Genomic DNA, 20942 nt, shown 5'->3' with positions numbered 1-20942 from the left:
GGACCTTCCCAGACATGCAGGCCAGCCCAGCCTGCGCCCTTTCCTTAATGAGCTGCTAACTGTTTCCAATTCTGTCTTCCTTGCTGACGAGAGGGGGAAGGTCTGGGGCTTAGTCTGTGTCTGGCCTTGGGTTTCTAGAAACCAGAGGGTTATTTTTCTAAGAAGATACAGGGGACAGCCTGCCTTGCGTGGTTAGACCGAGGGAGGGAGGGCTCCCTGGCAGCCCAGCAATCAGGCTAGCTTCCAGTCCCCTTTAGGACTGTGTCCAGTACCCAGGGAGACGAGGAGGAGACCCCGTCCCAGGCCCAGCCTCGACTTGTCTCCCCACCTTGATGGAGTCACGTTGCAGCTGCCTCTCCCCTGGCTTATGCAATCATTCAAATATAGCAGCTGCCTTTATCCCACTGAGTCACGCCCCCTCACTCCCCCCTCAGGTGCGGGGAGCTAAGGGGGAGGCGGTAGATGAGGGCTGAGTGGGAAGCCCGAGGACTCCCGGCGGGGAGGAAGATCCCGGAGTGCTAGGGCCCAGGGGGGCAAACACTCTCCCAGAGGGTGAGGCCCCTGGTCCCTACTCATTCACACATGGCTGGGGTCCGCGCCCCGGGGCCACGCGACTCTGTCCACAGCCTTCTGTCCTGGGCCCCTGGGCCGACTGGAGGCAGCAGAGGACTGAAGAGGGAGAGGTCTGCTGGGGGGAGGGCAGCGGGCAGGGTGCTGTGTGCACCCTCCCTGTGCGCCCTGGGCACGTCTCTGCCCTCAGTTCTCTGTGTCTACAATGGCAGATCGGCCCCAGCTGGCTCTGGCATTTATGCTCCCTGCTTCATCTCAGGCAGGTGTCTGGGCAGCCCCAGCCCAAGTCTACCCACGCTTCCTGGGCCTTGCCACAGGACAGGGTGGGCAGGAGTGCTGGCTGGGTTCTGGCCCGTCTCAGGTCACCCCCCCCTTACAGGGCAGCTCTGCCAGGCCCTGGACCCTGAAGTGACCCCTGATGTTTACCTGCCCCCTGGGTTCCAGGTCCCCAGAGCCACTGTCCTGAGCTGCTCAGCCCATGGGGCTTCAGGCCTGCTGATGGGCTCAGCTTCGCGAGGACGTGGGGAGCTCTGCCCGGCCAGTCGCAAGGACAAGGCCCTCCATCAGCTGGAGCTGCAGGTGGTAGCTTCCTAGCTCAACAAGGACGGGCGACGGGGAGGAAGTACCACGACTGTCCTGCGCTCCCCGCTCCACCTGCTGCCTCTCCTGGGCTCCTGTTGCCAAGTCTCACATGTGGGCCTGTCCTGGCCAGAAACCAGGAATCACCCAGGAGTGTTGAAACCAAACCTCTGTGAAATCCATGTTCTGCCAATTACCAGCTTCCTCCAGAGGCCCTAGGCTGTTTCACACTCAGCGGCTGCAGCTGCCCCAGGGGCCAGGGAAGGCACACAGAGCAGCCAGTGGCCCCTTGCATCCACCGTTTGCACCTACACCTGCAGCCTCTGGCCAGGGGCTTGTTCCTGCATGGCCCCGGGCCCAGCTCTGATGTGCACTGTCTCCTTTCTGGCTTTGCAGCATCAGTGTTGCCCGTGTGTACCTGCGGAGGCAGCCCAAAGGCAGAGGGGAAACAACTTGGGCCTGCCTGTAAGGACAGCAGGACCCAGAGGAGGAGCTGAGATGAGCCCCCACAGGACGATGGGCTGGTGGTACCCATGGCAAGTCAGGGGCTGGCTAGCCCAGAACCAGCGTCCCCTCCTGCCTGCCGTGTGCCCTGGGGGCAGGACATGAGCTGTACTGGCCATGATTTGAGGGAGCAAAGCATAGAGAATGGGGAAGCCGGCATGCGCTTAGGGAGCAGAGCCTGCCCCACCTGTAGCAGAGGGGGTGCCAGGGACCTCAAAGACCAGGCACAGGGGTGGGGCTTCTGGGAAGGCCTTGGGAAGCTGCCTCTGGGTGCAGGTGGAGGTAAGGGGCTGGGAGTCACCAGGGCACTGGGGTTGGAGGGAGTTGGACAGAGTGACCTGGAAGTGGAGGAAAGGAAAGCTTGCAGATGCCTTTGACAGAGACAACAGCTGTGCTGGGTGTTGAAGATTACTGTGAGCTGTGGGACATGGTCCCAGAAGAGCCATCCAGGACACATCCTGCACAGGAGTCCGGGGCTCCAGATAGGAGCCTCTAAGGAGGGTTTGGGAGGATGGTCTCCATGCACCGGTGGGGGCCGAGGCAGGGCCAGGCAGCGAGGGAGGCTGAGGAGCCACACAGGTGTGTGTGTGGGGTGGGGGCCTTTTGGCAGCTGGAGCCTGTGGAACCTCAGTCCTCCCGACGCAAAGGTAACCTTGCGAGGCCGGACTCCAGAACCTCACTGCCCCATCGCTTTGGGCAGCCTCCTGCCTCCTCTGGCCCTAGTACCCACCCCCCACACCCCAACTGCAGCCCCCCTGCGGGGTGCCTGGCCAGAGTCAGCGGCCCAGACATGCACCCTGGAGAGCGGCCCGCGGCAGGGCGGGGCTCTGCCCCGAGTGGTGGTGGAGGGAAGAGTTCTCGGGCAGCCTCCAGCCAACCTGCCCTTCTGTACTTGCCCCGTTGAGGCACTGCCCTGCCTGAATCCCTGCCCCACAAGGGCTAGCACGCCCTTGGCTCCCTCAGTTTGCCCTCTTCCGTGGAGGCGGGGAGCAGGGGAGAGACTGTTTCACAAATATCCCCTAACCTCACAGCCCTCAAGCTTGGAATTGGCGAGAAAGCAGAACTGGAGCTCAGAGAACTGGGATGAGGTGCCCAGGCCCAGGGCGATGCCTGCCTGGCTCTAAGCCAGACCTGGGTCTTGCACTCTACCTCTGCCCTGCTGTGTAGTCTGGTGGGATGCCTGGGGAGGAGGCCTTCCCTCTGTGGACCTGCCAGAACTCCCAGGTTTCTGAGGGGCAAGCTACCACCAATGTCTCCAAAGTAGGATGGCAGGAAGGAGGGGCTGAGGGCCAGGTGAGGCCACTTGGCACCTGCACACGCCCACGCCCAGGGGACGCCCTCCTTTGAACTCTGGTGACTCAGCTCATTACTGCCAGGATCCTAGGCCCCTGAGCAGATCCTTAGGGTGGAAAAAGGACAGAGAGCACCCTCCCAGCTGGCAGGAACAGAGCAACGAGGTCCCAGGCTCAGAAGCCAGTCCTGAGTTGAGTTCTGGGCTGGGACCTCTGGTTTTGGATGAGCCTGGGCTTCATTCCCTGGGAGTGAGAGAGAGAACAGTCAGGGGCTGTCAGGGGCACACCTCTGCCTTCAGGGCCAGAGTAGAAGGCAAAGGCTCCCTCCCATGTCCCTCCTGACCCCCTGAAGGTCCTCTGTACACTGGGCCTGGGCAGGCCTCCTGTGACAGCTCATGCTCCTGTCCCTGCCCTGGCCTGTGCACCCCCAGTGCTTCAGCCCGGGTCAGCTCTCCACTCCCGTTCCTGGGCTTCTCCACCTGGAGCCTGCGGTGGTGAGAGCAGGAGGAGTCCCCCTCACCGCCATGCTCAGGGTGGGGTCACTGGTGAGGGTCACTGCAGCTCCTCTCCCCTCAAATACTAACCCCCTTCTTCCTTTAAAGGTTCAGCCCAAATCCTTACTACCGGGTCGGGGTCCCCTCTGGGCCCCACAGATCAGCCTGGGTGCATCTCCCAGGCAAGGGGTGGGCAGCGCCTTGTGTGATGGGGTTGGTCGGTGGAAGGAATGTGGTGAGGGAATGAATAAGTTCATGAAGGAGCCAGGACTCCCACTGCCATCTCCTGCCTCGAGGTCAGCGCTATTTTCTTGCATATGAGGGATTTTTCAAAATAATCATGGAAATGGATGAAAAACAGTATCCATGGCAGACCTGCTCCCAGACCTACAGCCAGAGGCTGTGAGGGCGGTGTGGGGCAGGCTGTGGCCTGGGTGCCCACAGCACCTGCCCAAAGTCCATTCTAGAATGCTGGCTCCCATCGTGTCGCAGCCCCCCGATGGGCTGTGTGACAAGGCTTGAAGTCCAAAGACCCCAGCCAAAGTCCCGGGGCTCCCTGCATGTCCACCTCTGTGGACCGTGCTTCAGGGCAGGACACAAGCCCAGGCAGGGAGCCCAGCGGAGAGGGTGGCCAGTTCTGAACAGAGGCCTGGCCCTGGTCCATTTGAGGAGGACCCAGGCGTGTTCCCCCGAAGGCCTCTGTGGGGGGGCAGCCGAGTTCTGGGTGCCGTCTGTCTGGCCTCTGGTGCCCAGCCCAGCCCAGCCCTGCCTGTGAGGGTCAACCCTGTCCTTGTACCACTCTTGGTCCTCTCCCAGCCACCCCCACCCCCGACGTCTGCTCCAGTTTTCTTTCTTTCCCTGTCTTTGTTCCTCAGAGGGTGTTTTCCCTGAGCCTCTCTGGTCTCTGTGTTTCCCTCCCTGTCTCTCTCCCGGGCTCCGATCCCTTCTCTCCTTCTTCATGTGTTCCTTGCTCCTCCTGTCTCCATCTGCTGTCTCTCAGTCTCTCCCTCTGTGAGGTTTCTGCTCCCTCCCAGTCAGAGTCTCCGTCTACCCCTCCCTCTCGCTCCCTCTCTGTCTGGGCCTCTCTCCGTTCCTCCTCCCTGCTCCCTCCCCCTTCTGCATTATCAGACCTGCTCCAGCCTCCTCCCAGAGCCAGCGAGGAGCAGCAGAGGCAGTGGCAGGCAGCGGGAGAGGCGGAGCAGCCAGGGCAGCAGAGCTGGACTGGGGTGTTGAGTCCCCGCTGAGTGGGGAGCAGGCCGTTGCTCTTGGTCCCTGTGCCTGCTGGGGGCGCCCTGCCTGGAACTCCGAGCAGGGGGGCAGGGCGAGGGGCCACCTTAGTCTGGCTGGGGAGACGGATGATGAGGAGTGATGGGGCAGGCATGCGGCCACTCCATCCTCTGCAGGAGCCAGCAGTACCCGGCAGCGCGACCGGCTGAGCCGTGAGTACTAGCGAGGGGCTGGGGTGGGGTGAGCCGCTGCGAGAGTGCCGCGGACGGGGTCCTGGGAGACCCTTCACGGAGCTGGGGCTGACATGGATCTGAGCCACATGGAGGACTGCTCCTGGTCCCGGACACCTGGCTGCCAGACTGCAGCCTAGTGGGGGCCTCTGTGTAGGGTGTGGGTGCCTAGCATCAACCTAGGAGGTGGTGAGACTGGGGTCCCATAGAAGGAATGGCTGACTAGGGGAGGGGTTTCTTCAAGGGTTGGGGGTGGGGAGGTCTGGAGTTCCAAGGAGCCCTGGGGGCTGACATGGGCTGATTCAGGACCTTGGAGAGCGACAGCTTTAGGTGGGGGGTGGGGAGGCACACAGAGAGCAGGTACCTCTGCATATGATTACGGGTGAGTAAGAGTGCCCCCGGGGCAGCAGAAGGTGGGGTGCCCACCTTCCAAAGATCTGGGAATTGGGGTTCAGGGCCACCACTTTTCACAACTTTACCCCTAAGCACCTGTCCCATTGAAGGGACTGGTTGGAAAGTGGCCCCGGGGCCCCGTGTGTGCCACGTGTTGGGGGGAGGTGAGGCTCGTGCAAGTGAGTGGGGGCTCCGTGTTGGGAGGGCTGGATGGGAAGGCGCCTGTCGGAGTTTGTGAGTGTGCCTTCGAGAGTTGGCATTTGTCAGTGTGAGTACAGGGTGGTGTGTGTATGTGGGTAGGTGTGCATGTGAGGTGTGCGTGTTGATGTGTGTGCTATGCTGCAAAACACAGGGACTCGACACACACGTTGCTTGATCCATTTCAAATGCACTTGTGATTGTGTGTGATTTGTTAATGTGTGAATAATCGTGTTGCCATGTGTAGGCAGATGTGGATATGTGTGTGAGCATAAGTGTTCTGGTGTGGGTGTGATCATGGCACAAGTGTACCGAGTGTGTGTGGGTTGGGTAGGTGTGTGTACATACTGGTGCTCCTGTGACTGTTGTGCGTTGTGTATGAGTGTGTGGGGGTGGCTGTTCCCTTCCCCTGCTGGCTAAGGACACAGCTGGGATGCTGTGGCCCACTGAGGCAGGGAGGGGCTGGCTGTATGTGTAACCACCTCCGTGAGCCTGTGAAAATTCATTCTACACCCTGCCAGGAGAAGCAGAAAAGAAATAGGCAATAATGGCTCTGCCCTCTGGGCCCTCCTAAGCGTATAGATGGCAAAATGGCTGGAGAATAATTAAGCAGCAAAGCACAGCATCCACTAACAGGTGGGGGAGCTGGCAGAACAGCACAAGCAAAGGCCCTGGGTTGGGACGGAGCAGGTGCCGGAGGCAGCGAGGAGGCTGGGTAAAGGCAGTGCTGGGAAGAGGCTGTGGTGGGAGGCAGGAGCTACACCCAGGGGTCTTTGCCCTCTGGGCCTCTTGGGCTTTATCAGGAGGGCCCTGGGGGAGTTTGTGTGCAGGGGAGGGACACGGGCAGAGTTAGCTTTCAGTAGCACTGCAAAGGTTGACTGGGACCGGAGGAGCAGGGGACAGGCCAGGGTGGCAGCCCAGCCGAGGCAGGGATCCGTGAAGTCTGCAGCCAGGCGAGTCTGGGACAGATGAGACCAAGACTTTCGGAAGGGAGATGTTCGAGGACTAGGGAAAGGCTGGCGAGAGGAAGATGGGGAAGAGAGTGTGGATGGGGCTGGGGGCTGGGTTGGGGAGGGGGTGTGGGGGAGGGGGCCCTCAGAGAGACAGAAGAGGAAAGGCTCTTAGAAGACTGAGAAGGCAGGGTGTGGGCTGAGGCCCTGGGCCAGACCTTTGCAGGGTTTCCAGCAAGGATGCCTGGGGTCTCGGAGTCACCTCCTGCCAGGCTATGGCTTTGTCACTCTCCTCTGGCTGCAAGGCTGGGGTCTGAAGCTCTCCATCAGACCTGACGTCCACTGTTCTCCCTCGTCACCTGCCCAGCGCCTCTCGGTGGGTCGGTGGCGCTGGGTGAGCTCAGGGAGGTTTAACTGCTCTTGCACTCCCTGCACCCCCCACCCCGTCCCCCTGCCCACCAAGCAGCTCCTGCTGCTCTTCCTGCTTCCCACTCCAGCCTCCCGTCCCCCGGGGCTGCTGATGGCTTGGCTGGGATCTAGCCAAATGGTGTGGGGGGTGGGGACCGAGCTCGTGGCAGCACCCCCTTCAGGCTTAATGGCCTGGGAGCTTGCTCTCAGCCTTGCTGTACTCTCTGGGTTTCTGCTGCTTGGGCCTGGAACATCTACCCATGCCATGGGGTCCCATTCCTGCATCGCTCATCACCCCGCTGCACAAGGACTCCCCAGTGCCTTCTTGGTGCCTGCTGTGCTGGTGACTGGGGACACAGGAGGACACTGTCCCTGCTCTCAGGGAGTGCCCAGTCTGATGAGGGAGGCTTGGGAAGAAGCCCACAGCCCCACAGTGTGAGCCCTGTGTGCAAAGGGAGGCTCTGGGCACCTGGGCCCTCAGTGAGCCGGCGTTCCAGGGGAAGAGATGTTGGAGCGGGACCTTGAAGGATGGGTAGGTGTTGCCCCTACAAGGAAGAGCAGAGGGAATAGCTCATGATGGCAGACAGGTGAGGAGTGCAGTGCATTCGAGGGACAGAGTTTAGGTTGGCAGGAGTGAGAGAAGGGTGCTGAGAAGAGGAAGAGAGGGCAGAAGGGGCTAGATTCCTCAGGGTCTCCAATGCTAGGCTAAAGGGCTCAGACTTTTCTTCATAGGAAACGGAGCTGGGAAAAGGTTTTGGAATAGGAAGCCTCCCCTAGGAAGCCCCCTTTGATTTCCCATCTCTCCGACTCTATAACCACCACCACCACCACCCCCGCCCTGGAGTCTGTCTCTGGTGGTACAGGGGCAAGAATGTGGCTCAGAGTCAGCTGTTCCCTGTGTGTGAGCCCCTTACCCAGCTAGCCCAGGAGCGCCTCAGAGGCAGGAGCCGCTGCCCTTGCTTCCCCAGCCCGCTCGCAGCACAGGGCTGGGTGGCTGGGCTCAGCGCAGCCTCCACTGGGCGAAGACACCAGGAGCATCTGAGGCACCTGCATGGTTGCTCGCTCCTCTCCCCAAGCTGCAGGACACTTCCCGCTGCTCTTCCCCTGGGGTGGTTGGGTCTGACCTGGGCCTCCACGCCCGGCCCATGTCCTTTCTTTGTCATGGGTCGCTGTCCTCCGGAGATGGTCCCAGCATATCCTGGGCAGAGTGTGGGGCAGTGAGCAGCCTGCACCTGCTCCTCAGTGAGACTGAGATGGGACAAGCCCGAGCCCTCTGGGGTTGGACTCCTTTGGTGATAGGTGAAGGAGGCTAGACAACAGCAAAGACTTCCCACTCAGGCTGCAGGGCTGTGGAGTCTCCTGGCTTCAAGAAGGCAGGCTGTGGGGTGAGGGGCAAGTCTCTCGGGACAGGATGGGGAGTTGGGTGCAGGCACCATCCAGCTCTGACCCTAATGCAGGTGAGGAAGCCCCCCTAGGGAGAGGAGATGGGGTGCAGAGAGGCAGGGATCAGGATTGGTTCATTCATAAGTTCAGCGGCCATTCACTGCCTGAGGGTGTGGACGGAGCCATGACCACGTGGAGGGAGGAGGTGGAGCCATCAGCATCTTGGAAGGAGGAGTCACTCTGGGGAGGGGAGCACCTTGTGCGGAGGCGGGGGTGGGGGTGGGGGTGGGAGCAGGTGTGGTTTCACTGGTGGAGCACTGTAGCTCAGAATGGCCTGGGCATGAAGTTCACTGTGGGTGGTAGGCGGGGCAGGGGGAGGGGGAGGGGAGGGGGAGGAGTGAGTGGCAGGGCAGAGCAGCAGAGGAGCAGAAAATTGAGGTTAGGCTACAGACAGCGCCTTGTGCCTTGCTGTGTAGGCCTCACAGTACACTTGCTTCATGTTCCTGTCTTCCTGTGCCCTGCCACTAGCACCTGCTTTGCTTGAGAATGCGGTATGCAGTGGCTCAGCAGAGACCTTGGGAGTGAGGGAGAGGCAGAGGCTGAGGAGTGTGGCTCCTCCCCGAAAGAAAGTGGCATGCAAATGAAGGCAAAGCACTATGCAAATTAGCCAGCTCAGGCTTGGCAGCCTGGACTGGGAGAAGGAGCAGACACCCCCTCCCATGCTGGCCTCGCCCCCTCCGCCCCAGCCCCCGGAACAGCCGGAGCCCCAGCTTGTCTGAGCCACAGACTGCGGCCTCCAGGGCGGGGGCCACGGCTCCCCCCTCCTCCGGGGAGGTGGATATATTTAGTAACAGGGACATTTTCACACATTTATCTCCCATTGTTCAGCTGCCCGCTCCCCGGGAAAGGCCAGGTCCCTAATGACGTGACCCACTTTTTGAAGTCCCTGAAGTCGCCCTCTGTGAAAAACAGACGGCAACTGGGCTTGGTGCAGCAGAAGCGATTCCAGTTGGCTATCGGGGAGGACTTCCCAACCATGCAGCTCCTGCCACACATGGGCCCTCTTTGGCTGGTGGCCCTGGGGTCAGAGGAGGTTTTGACCACGGAATAGAGAGGGCGCTGAAGGCACAGGTTTGAATGTCAGCACGTCTGTGTGGTCTTGGGCGAATCACTTCACTTCTCTGGACCTCCTGCAACTAACGCGATGGAGATCCTGTCACTCCCCTGGCAGGACCATGGAGAAGAACACGGAAGTGTGGAGCTTGGAGCCAGGCGTGCAGCAGGTGCTCTGAAAGGTTGCCTGCTGCCATTAGGAACCGCCCACACTCACCTACACTTTCAGAACGCTAGGCAGGCGCCGTGTGGGAGAGGCAAGGAGGCCTGCAAGGGGCCGCGGGGGCGGGGCAGTGAGACGCTCTCCCCAAAGGACACCGTGGAGGAAAGGACTTGCCAAGGAAGGGGCTAAGCCGGTGGCCACTCTCACTCTGAGATCCTCGGTAGACTTGGTGCGGCCTCCTCTGCCCCGAGTGCACGCTGCGCTGCTGAGGCTGCCTGGGGCAGGCTTGGGCAGGTGCTGGGGACGTGAGGCCCAAAGCCGAGGCGGCCCCAACCCCCCGGTGGGGGCAGGGCTGAGAGGCTGAGGCCGTGATCCTCGCACGATCACGCGGGAGTCCGGCTTCCTGGGCCGTGTTTGCACATCTGTGAACTCCTGAAATCCCCACCTCCTTCCCGAGAGACTGCTGCTCTCTGGCTGAAGCAACAGAAGATCCAGGAGGGGGGAGAACACGCCCGACCGCCAGGCCAGAGCACGCATCTATTTGCATCCAAGCTCCCGCTAGTCCCACGTGCATTGCCCCAAATGGCAAAGGCTAGGACTGGAAGCCACAGGCCAGATATGGACAGTTCAAGTTCGGGGTGAGACATTCAGCACAGGGGTCTCTGGGCCCAGAGCTGTTCAGGGGGTGAAGATGAGGGCTGGGATCTTTGAGGCCAAGAAGTGGCCAAGCAGCTTCCAGCATGCTGTGGCCCACTGCGGTCCACCCAGGGGTTCTGAGCAAGTGTTGGGCTTTGGGAGGATGAATATTGCAGCCTGGGCTGGATGGGTCAAAGTAGAGGAAGTAAAGGCAGCCAAGGTGTCTCAGCTCCATCGGTGCACCCAACACTGCCTCCTCTTCCTTCACTTCCCATTCTTCCTCTCTCCAAGTACTCTGAGCTGTGATGTAATGCCCCTTACGTCCAGTAGGGGTCGCTGCCACACAGGTCCACTCCAGCCTGGCTCTTCCCATGCTTGAAGGGCCATAGGATAGAGTCTGGACCAGAGCAGGGGTGAAGGGTGGAGAGAGGGCTGCCCATCATTCTGCACCTCCACCGGCTGACAGAGCCCTGCTGAAAAGGCATAGGGAGGCACGGAGGGCTGGACCCCACACAGCAGGGACAGACACCCTGGAGGGGTCAAGCCAGAGGGCAAGACATTTTCTCCTTCCGGTTCCGGACAGGCTAATATAGAGTGGGAAATGGACTTAGAGCCATTACAGCTGGGGCCTGGGCTTCTACTGGGATGTGATTTGCTTGTTGCTGAGATGTGGGTGACATGGGTGGGTTTGTCTGAGTCTCTGTCAGGCTGTGTGTGTGTGCACTGAGCTTCTAGTGTGTGTGGGTCTGAGACTGTGTGGGTCAGTGCTTGTATGAAAGTGTGCACGTATTCACCCGTGTGCAGGTGCATGTTTGTGTCTGCGTGTTAATACATGGTCATGTGCATGCGAGAGTGGCTCGTGTGTGTCCGTGTGTGGTGTTATGTGCACTCTATGGCAACTCTGGGTGTGCACCTCTGTGCACACAGCTGCATGTTTGAGTGTGCATGCATGGTGAATGTGCATGAATGGGTGAAGGCCCGGACACCAGCCAGTGTCTGGCTCCTCAACACGTTTTCTCCCAGGCCCCACCTGTCTGGAGGTAGAGACAGGTATGGGCCGGCGCCGCGGCTCACTAGGCTAATCCTCCGCCTTGCAGCGCCGGCACACGGGGTTCTAGTCCTGGTCGGGGCGCCGGATTCTGTCCCGGTTGCCCCTCTTCCAGGCCAGCTCTCTGCTGTGGCCAGGGAGTGCAGTGGAGGATGGCCCAAGTGCTTGGGCCCTGCACCCCATGGAAGACCAGGATAAGTACCTGGCTCCTGCCATCGGATCAGCGCGGTGCGCCGGCCGCAGCGGTCATTGGAGGGTGAACCAACGGCAAAGGAAGACCTTTCTCTCTGTCTCTCTCTCTCACTGTCCACTCTGCCTGTCCAAAAAAAAAAAAAAAAAAATAGAGACGGGTGTGTATGGACTTGGGCTGCAGGAGCTGTCGTGCCCTTCCTGCTGTGGGGGTGCTGGGCCTCCTCTGGGGCCCCACCCAGCCAGGGAGGGTCCTAGAGGAGCAGGGTGTCTTTGTGTTTGGGCTTGGCTCATGCTGGCCAAGGTTCTAGGCTGCAGGCCAAGGAGCTGGACGCGGCTGGGACTTCTCCCAGCCCAGTCTTGTGCAGATGCAAATACTGAGGTCCAGAGCTGGCAGTGGTTAACCCGAGGTCACCCAGCAGGATGGGGGCGAGATGGCAGGGCTTGGAGCAGACAGGACTGTGTCATGCCTGCAAGGCCTCCCTCCCTGCAGCCCCTGGAACAGGTGCAGTCGGGGCACGAGGCCGCCCCTGCCCCCACACCTGGGTATTTCCACTCTGCCAGGCCTCAGATGCTGCCTTTGAAGCTGCCCCCAGACTCAGCGTGCGGTGGGACTCCTCCTGGGGCCCTGTGGTGTCCGTCTTCCCACAGAGCAAGTGGACTCCACAGGGAGGCGCCCCCTGGAGGCAGAGCCGGGGAGGCGCCTCCTGTACAAACCTCAATTTCTTCAATTTGAGCTTTTTTTTTTTTTTTTTTTTTTTTTTTTTTTTGCAAGTTTTCTTCTGTTCTAACATTCAAGGCTTTCCCTGTGAGCTCCCCCTTGGGATCTTAGTAATGAGACGGCACTGTTGGGCAGGTCCTGGAGGCCCAGCTTGGCTCAGTATGAGTGACACAGAGCAGTCCCTTACGGAAGGGGAGGCCTTGGGAGGGAGGAACGCCCAGGGGCTGCGGATGAGGCTGCTGCCCTAGCCGGGCAGTTGGTGGCAAACTCCCTGCAGTCCTGGCAAGCAGTAGCTGTCACAGAGGCCAGAGAAAGACGTGCTCAGGCCCCCCGGGCGTGGCAAGGCTCCAGCCCCAGAGAGCCCTCCTGGGCACCTGGGCAGTGGAAAGTTGTGAGGTCAGAGTGCCCCTTCCCCGGGACACCTGGAGAGAAGTCCATCTTCCTGGAACTTTGGGGCCGGTGCCGGGGCTGGATGCAGGGGCACTCGGGTGTGGTTGGCAGTGGGCAGGGAGCACCGGGCTGCTCCGAGGCAGCATCACAGTTGAGCCCTGGCTGGAAGAAGCAGAGGGCAGACGGGCTGGTTCCGAGTTATGGGGGGCTCAGGGCTGGCAGGGCGGTGCTCCGTGTGGCTGGAGGGCTGGGCAGGGGTGGGAGGGAAGAGGAGCAGGCAGTCTGGTGCCGCGTGTGCCAGGGAACTGGGATTACTTAACCCCCGGCGTGTGGTGGGATTTGGGGCCAGCTGTAGAGCACTGATGCTTACAGTGTCCTTTATGTCTTAAAATCGCCTTGGCAGCCCTTCAAGGGGCGAGCCCTGTTCTGTAGAGGGCAGCAAGCGACACACTCAAGTGGCTTAATTGAAGGCAGCTTGACGAAGCAACTAGGACGGAGGCGGGAAGGATTAGGGGAACAAACAGGGCATGTCACGGGGCTCAGGTCTGGCCTCCGAGAGGCTCGAGGGGGCTGGGAAGAGTGCCTCCGGTCCCAGAGCAGGGGCTGCCCTCCGGGAGCCGTGGCTGCCGTCGCTGCTTGTCCAAGGCGGTGGAGTGGGCGAGCCCAGCCCTCAAAGGCAGGACCTATTGGGAAACCAGTGGGCAAGGCAGTGCAGGTGCAGGAGCCAGTGGGGGTCAGCCCAGCGGGACAGGGTGGAGACGGGGTCTGGAGGGACACAGGGCTAACAGGAAGCTGCAGCCCAGGGTGGGTGTGGCCTGACCCAAGGCACTCAGCCAGAAGGTCTCAGAGTCGGAGCCAGCAGCCAGGCCCCTCCTCTGACCTCCCACTTGGTCAGGCTTACTGAGTGGCCGGGCGCCACCTGTGCTTCCCGACTGTGCCCAGTCATATATCCCTGGGCCCACTGCTGCTCCTGCCGCGACTGCCCAGCTCCCTGTCTGGCCGCATTGGCGCTGCTGGGGAGTGTTGCTCTCAGGATCCGGTGTGCCTGGACCCTCTTGCTCACCCATGTCCCCCTCCTCCGTGACGCCCTGGCCACGGAGATGGACCCGACGGTCCTTGCTGCCCTCTTTGTCAGAGCCAAGCACACCCCTGGCAGGCCCCAGGTGAGTGCTGGGGCCGGCAGTGAGGACACTTCCTGCGGCGGTAATGCTGGGAGTCTCGGCTCTAAAGAACGAGTGGCGTTTGCCAGGCGAGGGGAAGGGGCGGGTGGAGAACAGCAAGAGGCCAAGGTGGCAGCGGCAGGGCTCCTGGGCAGCATGTGTGCCTGGTGGAGAGCAAGGCGCTGAAGGCCAAGCTCCTGTGCAGGGAGCCGAGGGCTGGAGCAGGGGCAGCTGCGCTGGGTGTTGGATTCCGGAAGCTCAGAGGAGGGGTGAATTAGGGCCCGGTGAGGAGGTGGGTGCAGACACAGGTAAGGGGCAACATAGTTGCATTGGGGTGAGGGCATCCAGGGACATGAATTGCTGTCAGTCCGGCCCCCAGCTCGGCTCCCCTGGCTGAGCCGCCACCATTGTTCTTCAGTGTCCATCCCCGCTGCTGACGCAGGGGCCTGTGGCAGCTCCGGACACTCCCCCCCCCCCCCCCCCAGTGCTGTGCCTTCCTCTCTCCTGAGCTCACATCCACGGCACCCGTAAGCCAGCCACTCGGGCCCTGGCCCCGAAGAGCAGCAGTATCGTGGTGGCCTCGTGTCTCCATCCCGCTGCGACCCCTCCACTGCCACGTGTAATAGAAGCCCGCGCTGTGGGGCCCCGCCTCCTGGAGTGGGATCTCAGTTCCTCTCGCTGTCCAGAGCCTGGGCTGCGGCCTTCCTGGGAGATGAGTGGGGGGGGGGGGGGCGGGGTTCCTGTGGTGCTCAGGGGTTAGGGATCTTGGCCCAGGCAGCTCACAGCTTCCGCTGGGCCTTGAGCCGCTGACTCATAATCAGTGTTAATTAGCATCTCCCATGCAGCCTCCTGCCCCACTAAGCGCTTGACAATCATTAGGTGCTGATGTGCCCCTGGAGCCCAGCCTGAGCACCTGAGCACCTGTGCCCCAGCCTTCTCCCTGCCCCGGCTGCCCGAGCCCAGGGACTAACGACCAAGCTACAAACATGCGACATAACGAGACCTGCACATGACCCAGGCATAGGGACACAAACACAGTACAGAAGAGTTCCCCATGCAAAGAAGCGCTCCCTGGCACCGGGATATGGAGAGCCACACAACACTCATGCACGTGTGTGCACACACACACCTCACACACGCACACAGGAACATGGAGAAAAACACAAGATGAATCTAAAAGTTGACATAGACACAAACAGAATGAACTCCACCCCCACCCCCCCCCCCATGGCCCAGGTACTCAGACCCAGCCCTGCAGCATGGCCGCCAGCCGCCACGTGCCCGGTGCCCCCCAGAGCGGTGCCTGTGCTTAGCACAGCCAGGCTGAGACCTGCTTGTCCTTCCTCCCATGGGCAGCCCCTCTTGCCTCCGGGCTGTTACACATGCTGTTCCCTTTGCCTGGAACACCTCTCCCTTTACCTGGCTAATTCCTGTCGCTCAGGTCTTGGAGTCCTTTCAAAGTGACTTCCATTCTCTACAACCCGGGAGCTCTTCCCTGTCCCCATGGGTCCCCTGACTTTTCCCCAGCCACCTGTCAAGTTTGGGGTGAATGAGTTTTGCCTGTGCTGGGGGGATTGCAGCCCAGACACTGGACACAGACAAATTTGGGGGGCAGTGAGTCAAGATTAGCAGTGAGAAGTGCCAGCGACTTGGGGCCTGACTAGGTGTGGAAGCCTCAGCTGGGCACAGCTGGGTTGAAGCCCACAGGCGGGCACAGCTGGGCGCCTCTGCCTTATTTCCTCACTCCCTGCCTGATTTCTTCGGTTGCTTCCAGGCTTGCTTCTCGACCCAGTTCCCTCCTTCCCCGACGGCCTGGCCTCTCACCACCTCTCTGAGCCTGTACACCCACTCCCGTGTCTCCACTGCCTGGGCTGCTACTCCTAAGCCAGGGAAGTCCTCATTCTCCAAGGGCTGGGGTCTTGGGGCATTTAGCATTGTAAAGGGAGGCGGGAGGAGGTGGTGCTGAGCGCAAGCCTTGGGGACGGTCTCTTGGCTCCTCCACTTCTCCTCTGCAGGGCTCTGCTCGCCTCCACCTTCCCCTGCAGGAGGGGGACTGTAATAGGGCCCTCCTCATTAGGGCTGCTGGGAGGATTAGGGGAGACAGCGTGTGATAGACCTGCCATGCAGCGGGCTCCCTCTCCAGGAGAGCAGGGAGAGAGCTAATGAGAGCGGGGCTAAGCAGGTGCGCCCAGGAGGTGCCTAGCGGGTCCTTGCTGATTGGCACTGAGTGAAGCAAGCATCTGCTGCATGAGCACCTACTGTGTGCCTTCCACAGCCAGCTCTGTGCACCTCCTCGCCTCCGCTTCCATACGGCTGCCCGGATCTGCCCAGCTGTTGCTTCTGTGAGGTTCTTGGAAGGTGGGAGGTGTGACTTCTGTTTTTAAATTTACTTTTTACATCTGTTTTATTGGAGATCATTTACATACAACAGAAAGTGCAGAGTGAATTCTGCCAGTAGGTGCAGTTGTATGATCACCACTGCATTCAAGAAGAGAATCTTTTCATCACCCCCCAAACTTCCCTTGTGCTCTCTGTAGCCAGTCCCCTTTGGGGGTGACTTCCTCTGGGGCTGGGGAAGGGCTGGGTTCAGAGGGTGGGGCTGCCTCTGACATGCTGGGGATGCTAGCGATGGCTCCCCCTCCCTGGGAGGTGGCTCCTGTGGCCTGGCAAGGCAGAGAAGCTGGAGGTGGGGGCAGGTGGGATGCTGAGACCATGGATCTTCAGGGAGTGGTGGCTTCAGACATGTCCTGGGTGGGGGCAGACGGCAGAGAGCTGTGCCTCCTGGAGTAGTCGGGACCAGTGGCCCTGGGGGAAGTGGCCACGTGAGGAGCTGACCAAAGTGACTCCACTTCTCTCCGCATCATCTCCCCACCCAGGGGTTGGAAACCCCACTCTGTGGATTAACAGTTCCCGGGAAAAAGGGGGCACTTTTGTTCCCCAGTCCTAGAACCAAATATTAAAGCAATTATGTAACTAGCAATAAATTACTTAAAGTAGTGACTCACTCAGCTTAATTAGAGCATGAGCAGGGAGGGATTCAGGTATTTTTAGCGCACATACCTCGCTCTCTCCTGGGGGGGGGGAGGCGTCCAGGCGGGGTGGGGGTGGAATAGCCGTGGGAGTGCAGGAAGCACCCCAGGTGTCTGCATGGGAGAGGGTAGCTGATCCTCGAGTCCTGGGCCGCCGGGATAAAGGGAGGCCAGGGCAGAGCTGCAGCAGCAGGGATTCGGGTCAGACTTTCCAGGGGTGTGTTGCTGAAGTGGGACAGGTGCTCCAGATTATAAACTCCTGGAGGGCAGGGACTAGGTCTTCGATGCCCTGCCCAGCTGGAGACAGACCAGGAGTGAGACTTGCGAGGGAGTCAGAACAGCTGGGTTTGAGTCCTGCCTGTGTTGGTTCCTGGCCCGGTGGCTTCGGGCAGGTCCCGTGACCATCCCAGCTTTTCCATTTCCTCCACTGGAGCGAGCTGCATTGTCTCCACCTTCACGCCTCTGGTAAGGGCCGAGTGGCTGACTTGTGTAAAGCAAACCCCAGTGGTGATTTTGCTAGACCAGAGGCCCCACAAGTGCAGGGGCCAGGCCCATGTTAATCCGTGTTATAGCTCACACCTCATTCACAAGAATGCGTAGAGGAGGCACTCGACCCATACACTGTCACAGCCGTGCATACTCGCTTCCCTCCCATTCCCTTCCTCCAAATAGGTTTTCCCCCGGGGCTTTGTGAGTGGAGGAAACAGTCACTGTGTTTTGCGAGGCCTGGCAGGTGGAAGCCTGACCTTTCTCCTCCAGGCAGAGGAGCTGCTGATTTTTAACAGAAAAGACCCAACCGAGGTGGCCATGTAGCCCAGCAGTTAGGACACTTGCATCCCCCACCTGAGCGAGTGCCTGGGCTCGGTGTCTGACTCTGGCTTCCTGCTGATGTGGGTGCTGGGAGGCAGCAGGTGATGGCTCAAGTCACTGGGTCTCTGTCACCCATGTGGGACACCTGGATTGAGTTCTTGGCTCCTGCCTTCCTGGCCGGCTCTTAGAGGCTTTTGGGTAGTGAACCACTGGGTGGGAGCTCTCTCCCTCTGAGTCTCTATCAAATAAGTAAAAATGGAGTATCCAGTGTTGTGGCCTAGCAGGCTGAGCACTGGTTGTGATACAGCCACCCCATAGCGTAGGGCCAGGTTGAGTCCTGGCTGCTCCACTTCCCATCCAGCTCCCTGCTAATGCTCCTGGGAGGGGCAGCAGAAGATGGCCAAGTGCTTAGGCCCCTGCCACCCACATGAGAAACCCAGATGGATTTCCTGGCTCCTGGCTTTGACCTGGCCCAGCCTTGGCTGTTTTGGCCATTTGGAGAGTGAATCGACAGGTGGAAGATCTCTCCCAGCCACCTATCCCCACCAAGTCAGTTTGCCTTTTAAATAAATACATCTCAAAAAAGAAAGAAAGCAAAGCAAAGCCCATCTTCCAGGGAAAGGCCCGTGAGCCTTCAGGACCCCGGACAGCTCCGTGGCACAGCTTGCGGGAGGGGGTGGTCTTCTGGTGGCTGGGATGGGAGTCTGTGCCCAGGTTCTCCACAGTGTGGATAAGAAAGCTCAGTTTGACAGGAACGACCAGGGCCCTCACCCACCACGGCTGGGAGTTCAGAGGAAGCAGGGCTTCCTGGAGGAGAGTCCGGAGCTGGTGGGAGGGTGTCGGCGGACAGGACAGCCTGGCATCTGCAACACAGATTCCAGCCCTGCAGGTTTCCTGGGAGGGTTAAATTAGCTACATTTAGCAGTGCCTGGTGCGTGCCCGGCCAGAGTGGGCACAACACGTGGGCGCCCTACTTCTCCCATCCCACCACCTCTCCTATCCCGTGTGACGCCCCCTGCCCCACATCACAGCCTTCACTGAGCCTGCCTCTGCAACTGGATGGAGCTGGACACACAGTAGGTGCCCAGCAAGACTGGGAGGGGCTCTGCACTCCTCCTCCTCACGGGGTGTTGGTAGCTGAGTGAGGAACCAGCTGGATCGGGCAAAGCAGTTTAACCCCTGCCCCCTGCTCCCACTGGCCCGAGGCCCTGAGGCTCCTGCCCCAGTGGCATTTCTGATCTGCTCTGAGCCGCACTCCTCACACCTCGCCAGCCTCCCAGGGCTCAGCCGATGAATTAGTGATGACAGCATCCGGCATTGCTATGACGACCGCACGGTGCTCTTGGCCCCAACAGGGGGCAGCGGCAGAGGCCAGAGACCCCTTTGGCTTTGGGCCTTTGTACTGACGTATGTGACAGGCTGGGCCAGAGCGGGAGCAGGGAGCAGAGATGGGGTGGGGGCCCAGGCTTGGGGCTCCATCTGGAGTGGACCAGAGAAGGTTCAGAGTGTTAGAGCCACAGGGGCCTTGGGGACTGTTGTTTTTCTCCTCCTCGCTTTTCTTTGCTCCTGATTTCCATCCCCCCTCCCCCTCCCACTTTTTCAAACCCTTGTTCCTGTTTAAGTCCCTGCCCATCCCTCTGCTTTACCCTGGGGGTCAGGGTCGGTGCAGCCCCCACCCCTGCGAGCTGGCAATGTGGGGGATGCACACTTTCTGGTCTAGGCTGCAGGGAAAGTATGCAGAGACCACCGCTGCTCCCGCAGGAGGGAGCTCAGCTGTGCTGGGGGCCAGGTCTGGAGACAGGGAGGGGAGGGGCGGAGACCCTGAGAGGCCTGAGGCTCTCCTGAGGGTGGGGAGCAGTGAGGATGGTGAGGGGGGGGATGGACTCGGGGAGAAGCTTGCACTTGGCCCTCTGGGGAAGAGCCCTGAGGCTTCCTGTTGTTGCTTGCTTTTCATTTGGAAGATGGGGAAACTGCCCGTGTCCCACATCAGAGCGCCTGGGTTCTGCCCTGGCCCCGGCTCCTGACTCCAGCTTCCTGCTGATGCAGACCGGGAGGCACCTGCGATGGCTGAGGTGGTCGGGTTTCTCCCACCCGTGTCGGAGACCTGGAGTCAGTTTCCAGCTCCTGGTTTCAGCCTTGGCCCAGCCCCAGCTGTTGCAGGCATTTGGGGAGTGAACCAGTGATGGAAGCTCATTCTCTCTCAAATACTTTTTTAAAAAGGTCTATTTATTTAGGTGTTGTGGCGCAGCAGTTTGAGCTGCCTGCCGCGATGCTGGTGTTCCCAAGTGGAGGCCAGTTGGTGTCCCGACTGCTCCACTGCTCATCTAGCTCCCTGCTAAGGTACCTGGGAAAGCAGTAGAAGACAGCCCAAGTGCTTGGGCCCCTGCACCTGTGTAGGAGACCCAGAAGTTCCTGGCTTCAGTCTGGTGCTGCCCAGGCCATTGCTGCCATCTGGGGAGTGAACTAGCAGATAGAAGATACCTTTCTCTCTCTCTCTCTCTCTCTCTCTCTCTCTCTCTCTCTCTCTCCCTGTCTCTCCCCCTGTCTCTGTAACTCTGCCTTTGGAAATAAATAAATCTGGATTTATTCCAGAGGAGGGGGGAGAGAGACAGATCTTCCATTCGCTGGTTCCCTCTTCAGATGGCTTCAACAGCCAGCTCTGGGCCAGGCCAAAGCCAGGAGCCAGGAGCTTCATCTGGGTCTCCCACATGGATGCAGGGGCCCAAGCACTTGGGCTGTCTTCTACTGCTTTCCCAGGCACCTTAGCAGGGAGCTGGATTGGAAGTGGAGCAGCTGGGACACGAACTGGCGGCCATATGGGATGCTGGCATCACAAGCGGCAGCTTGTCTCACTACGCCACAATGCTGACCCCACAAATAATTTTTTTAAATTGAAATAAAAGAAGACAGGAAAACAGAGACCCAGGGAGAGAGAGTGATTTGTTCAAGCTTGCTAGGGCGGTGAGAGACAGGCTGAGCCGACAGGCTCTGCTCAGGCTGTGACTCTGACTGCTGGCCCCTGAGAGCAGGGAGGTCCCGTGGTGACTTTGTTCTCAGTTTGAATGAAATTTGCATGGCCAGGGCATATGTGTGCGTGCATGCATGCGTGCATGTGTGTGTGTGTGTGTGTGTGTTGAGGTGTTGGGGATGGCATCCAGGAAGGGACCTGGGAAGTCTACGCCTTGGCTAAGCTCAGCAATGGATTAGGGTCAGAGCTTGACTTGAACTTGGGTCTGTGGGCTCCCAGGCCAGACCCTCTGCTACACCTTCCTCCCCAGTCCCAGGGCCCACAGCTGGGTTGGACAGCTGTAGGACAAGCCTCATGCTCCCCTCAGGGCTCTTCCTGGCCCGGCGCCCTGACGCTGAGCCTGCTGCCTTGGCACTTCTCAAGGTAGGAGGAGGCCTTTGGCCCCATTGTCCAGATGCAGACACTGAGGTCTTGAGGGAGCAGGGAC

General features: G+C 60.1%; 1 protein-coding gene across 3 annotated transcripts in view; it reads left to right on the top strand.

Moving 5' to 3' along the window:
- The first annotated feature begins 4670 nt into the window (after positions 1 to 4670).
- The window catches only part of PDE2A (phosphodiesterase 2A), an 83108-nt gene continuing 66836 nt past the window's right edge, over positions 4671 to 20942 (top strand). For 2 of the 3 annotated variants that reach the window (XM_051851208.3, XM_051851204.3), the window contains exon 1: positions 4671 to 4878. In XM_051851208.3, coding sequence (XP_051707168.3) covers positions 4808 to 4878 — 71 coding nt within the window. In that variant the 5' untranslated portion in view covers positions 4671 to 4807. The remainder of the gene's footprint in view (positions 4879 to 20942) is intronic. The other variant, XM_051851218.3, reaches the window with a different exon arrangement.

Source organism: Oryctolagus cuniculus, chromosome 1, assembly GCF_051225735.1.
Source record: "Oryctolagus cuniculus isolate XC-2025 breed Fujian yellow rabbit chromosome 1, ASM5122573v1, whole genome shotgun sequence".
Lineage (NCBI taxonomy): Eukaryota > Metazoa > Chordata > Mammalia > Lagomorpha > Leporidae > Oryctolagus > Oryctolagus cuniculus.
This window is presented reverse-complemented; position numbering and strand designations above follow the sequence as displayed.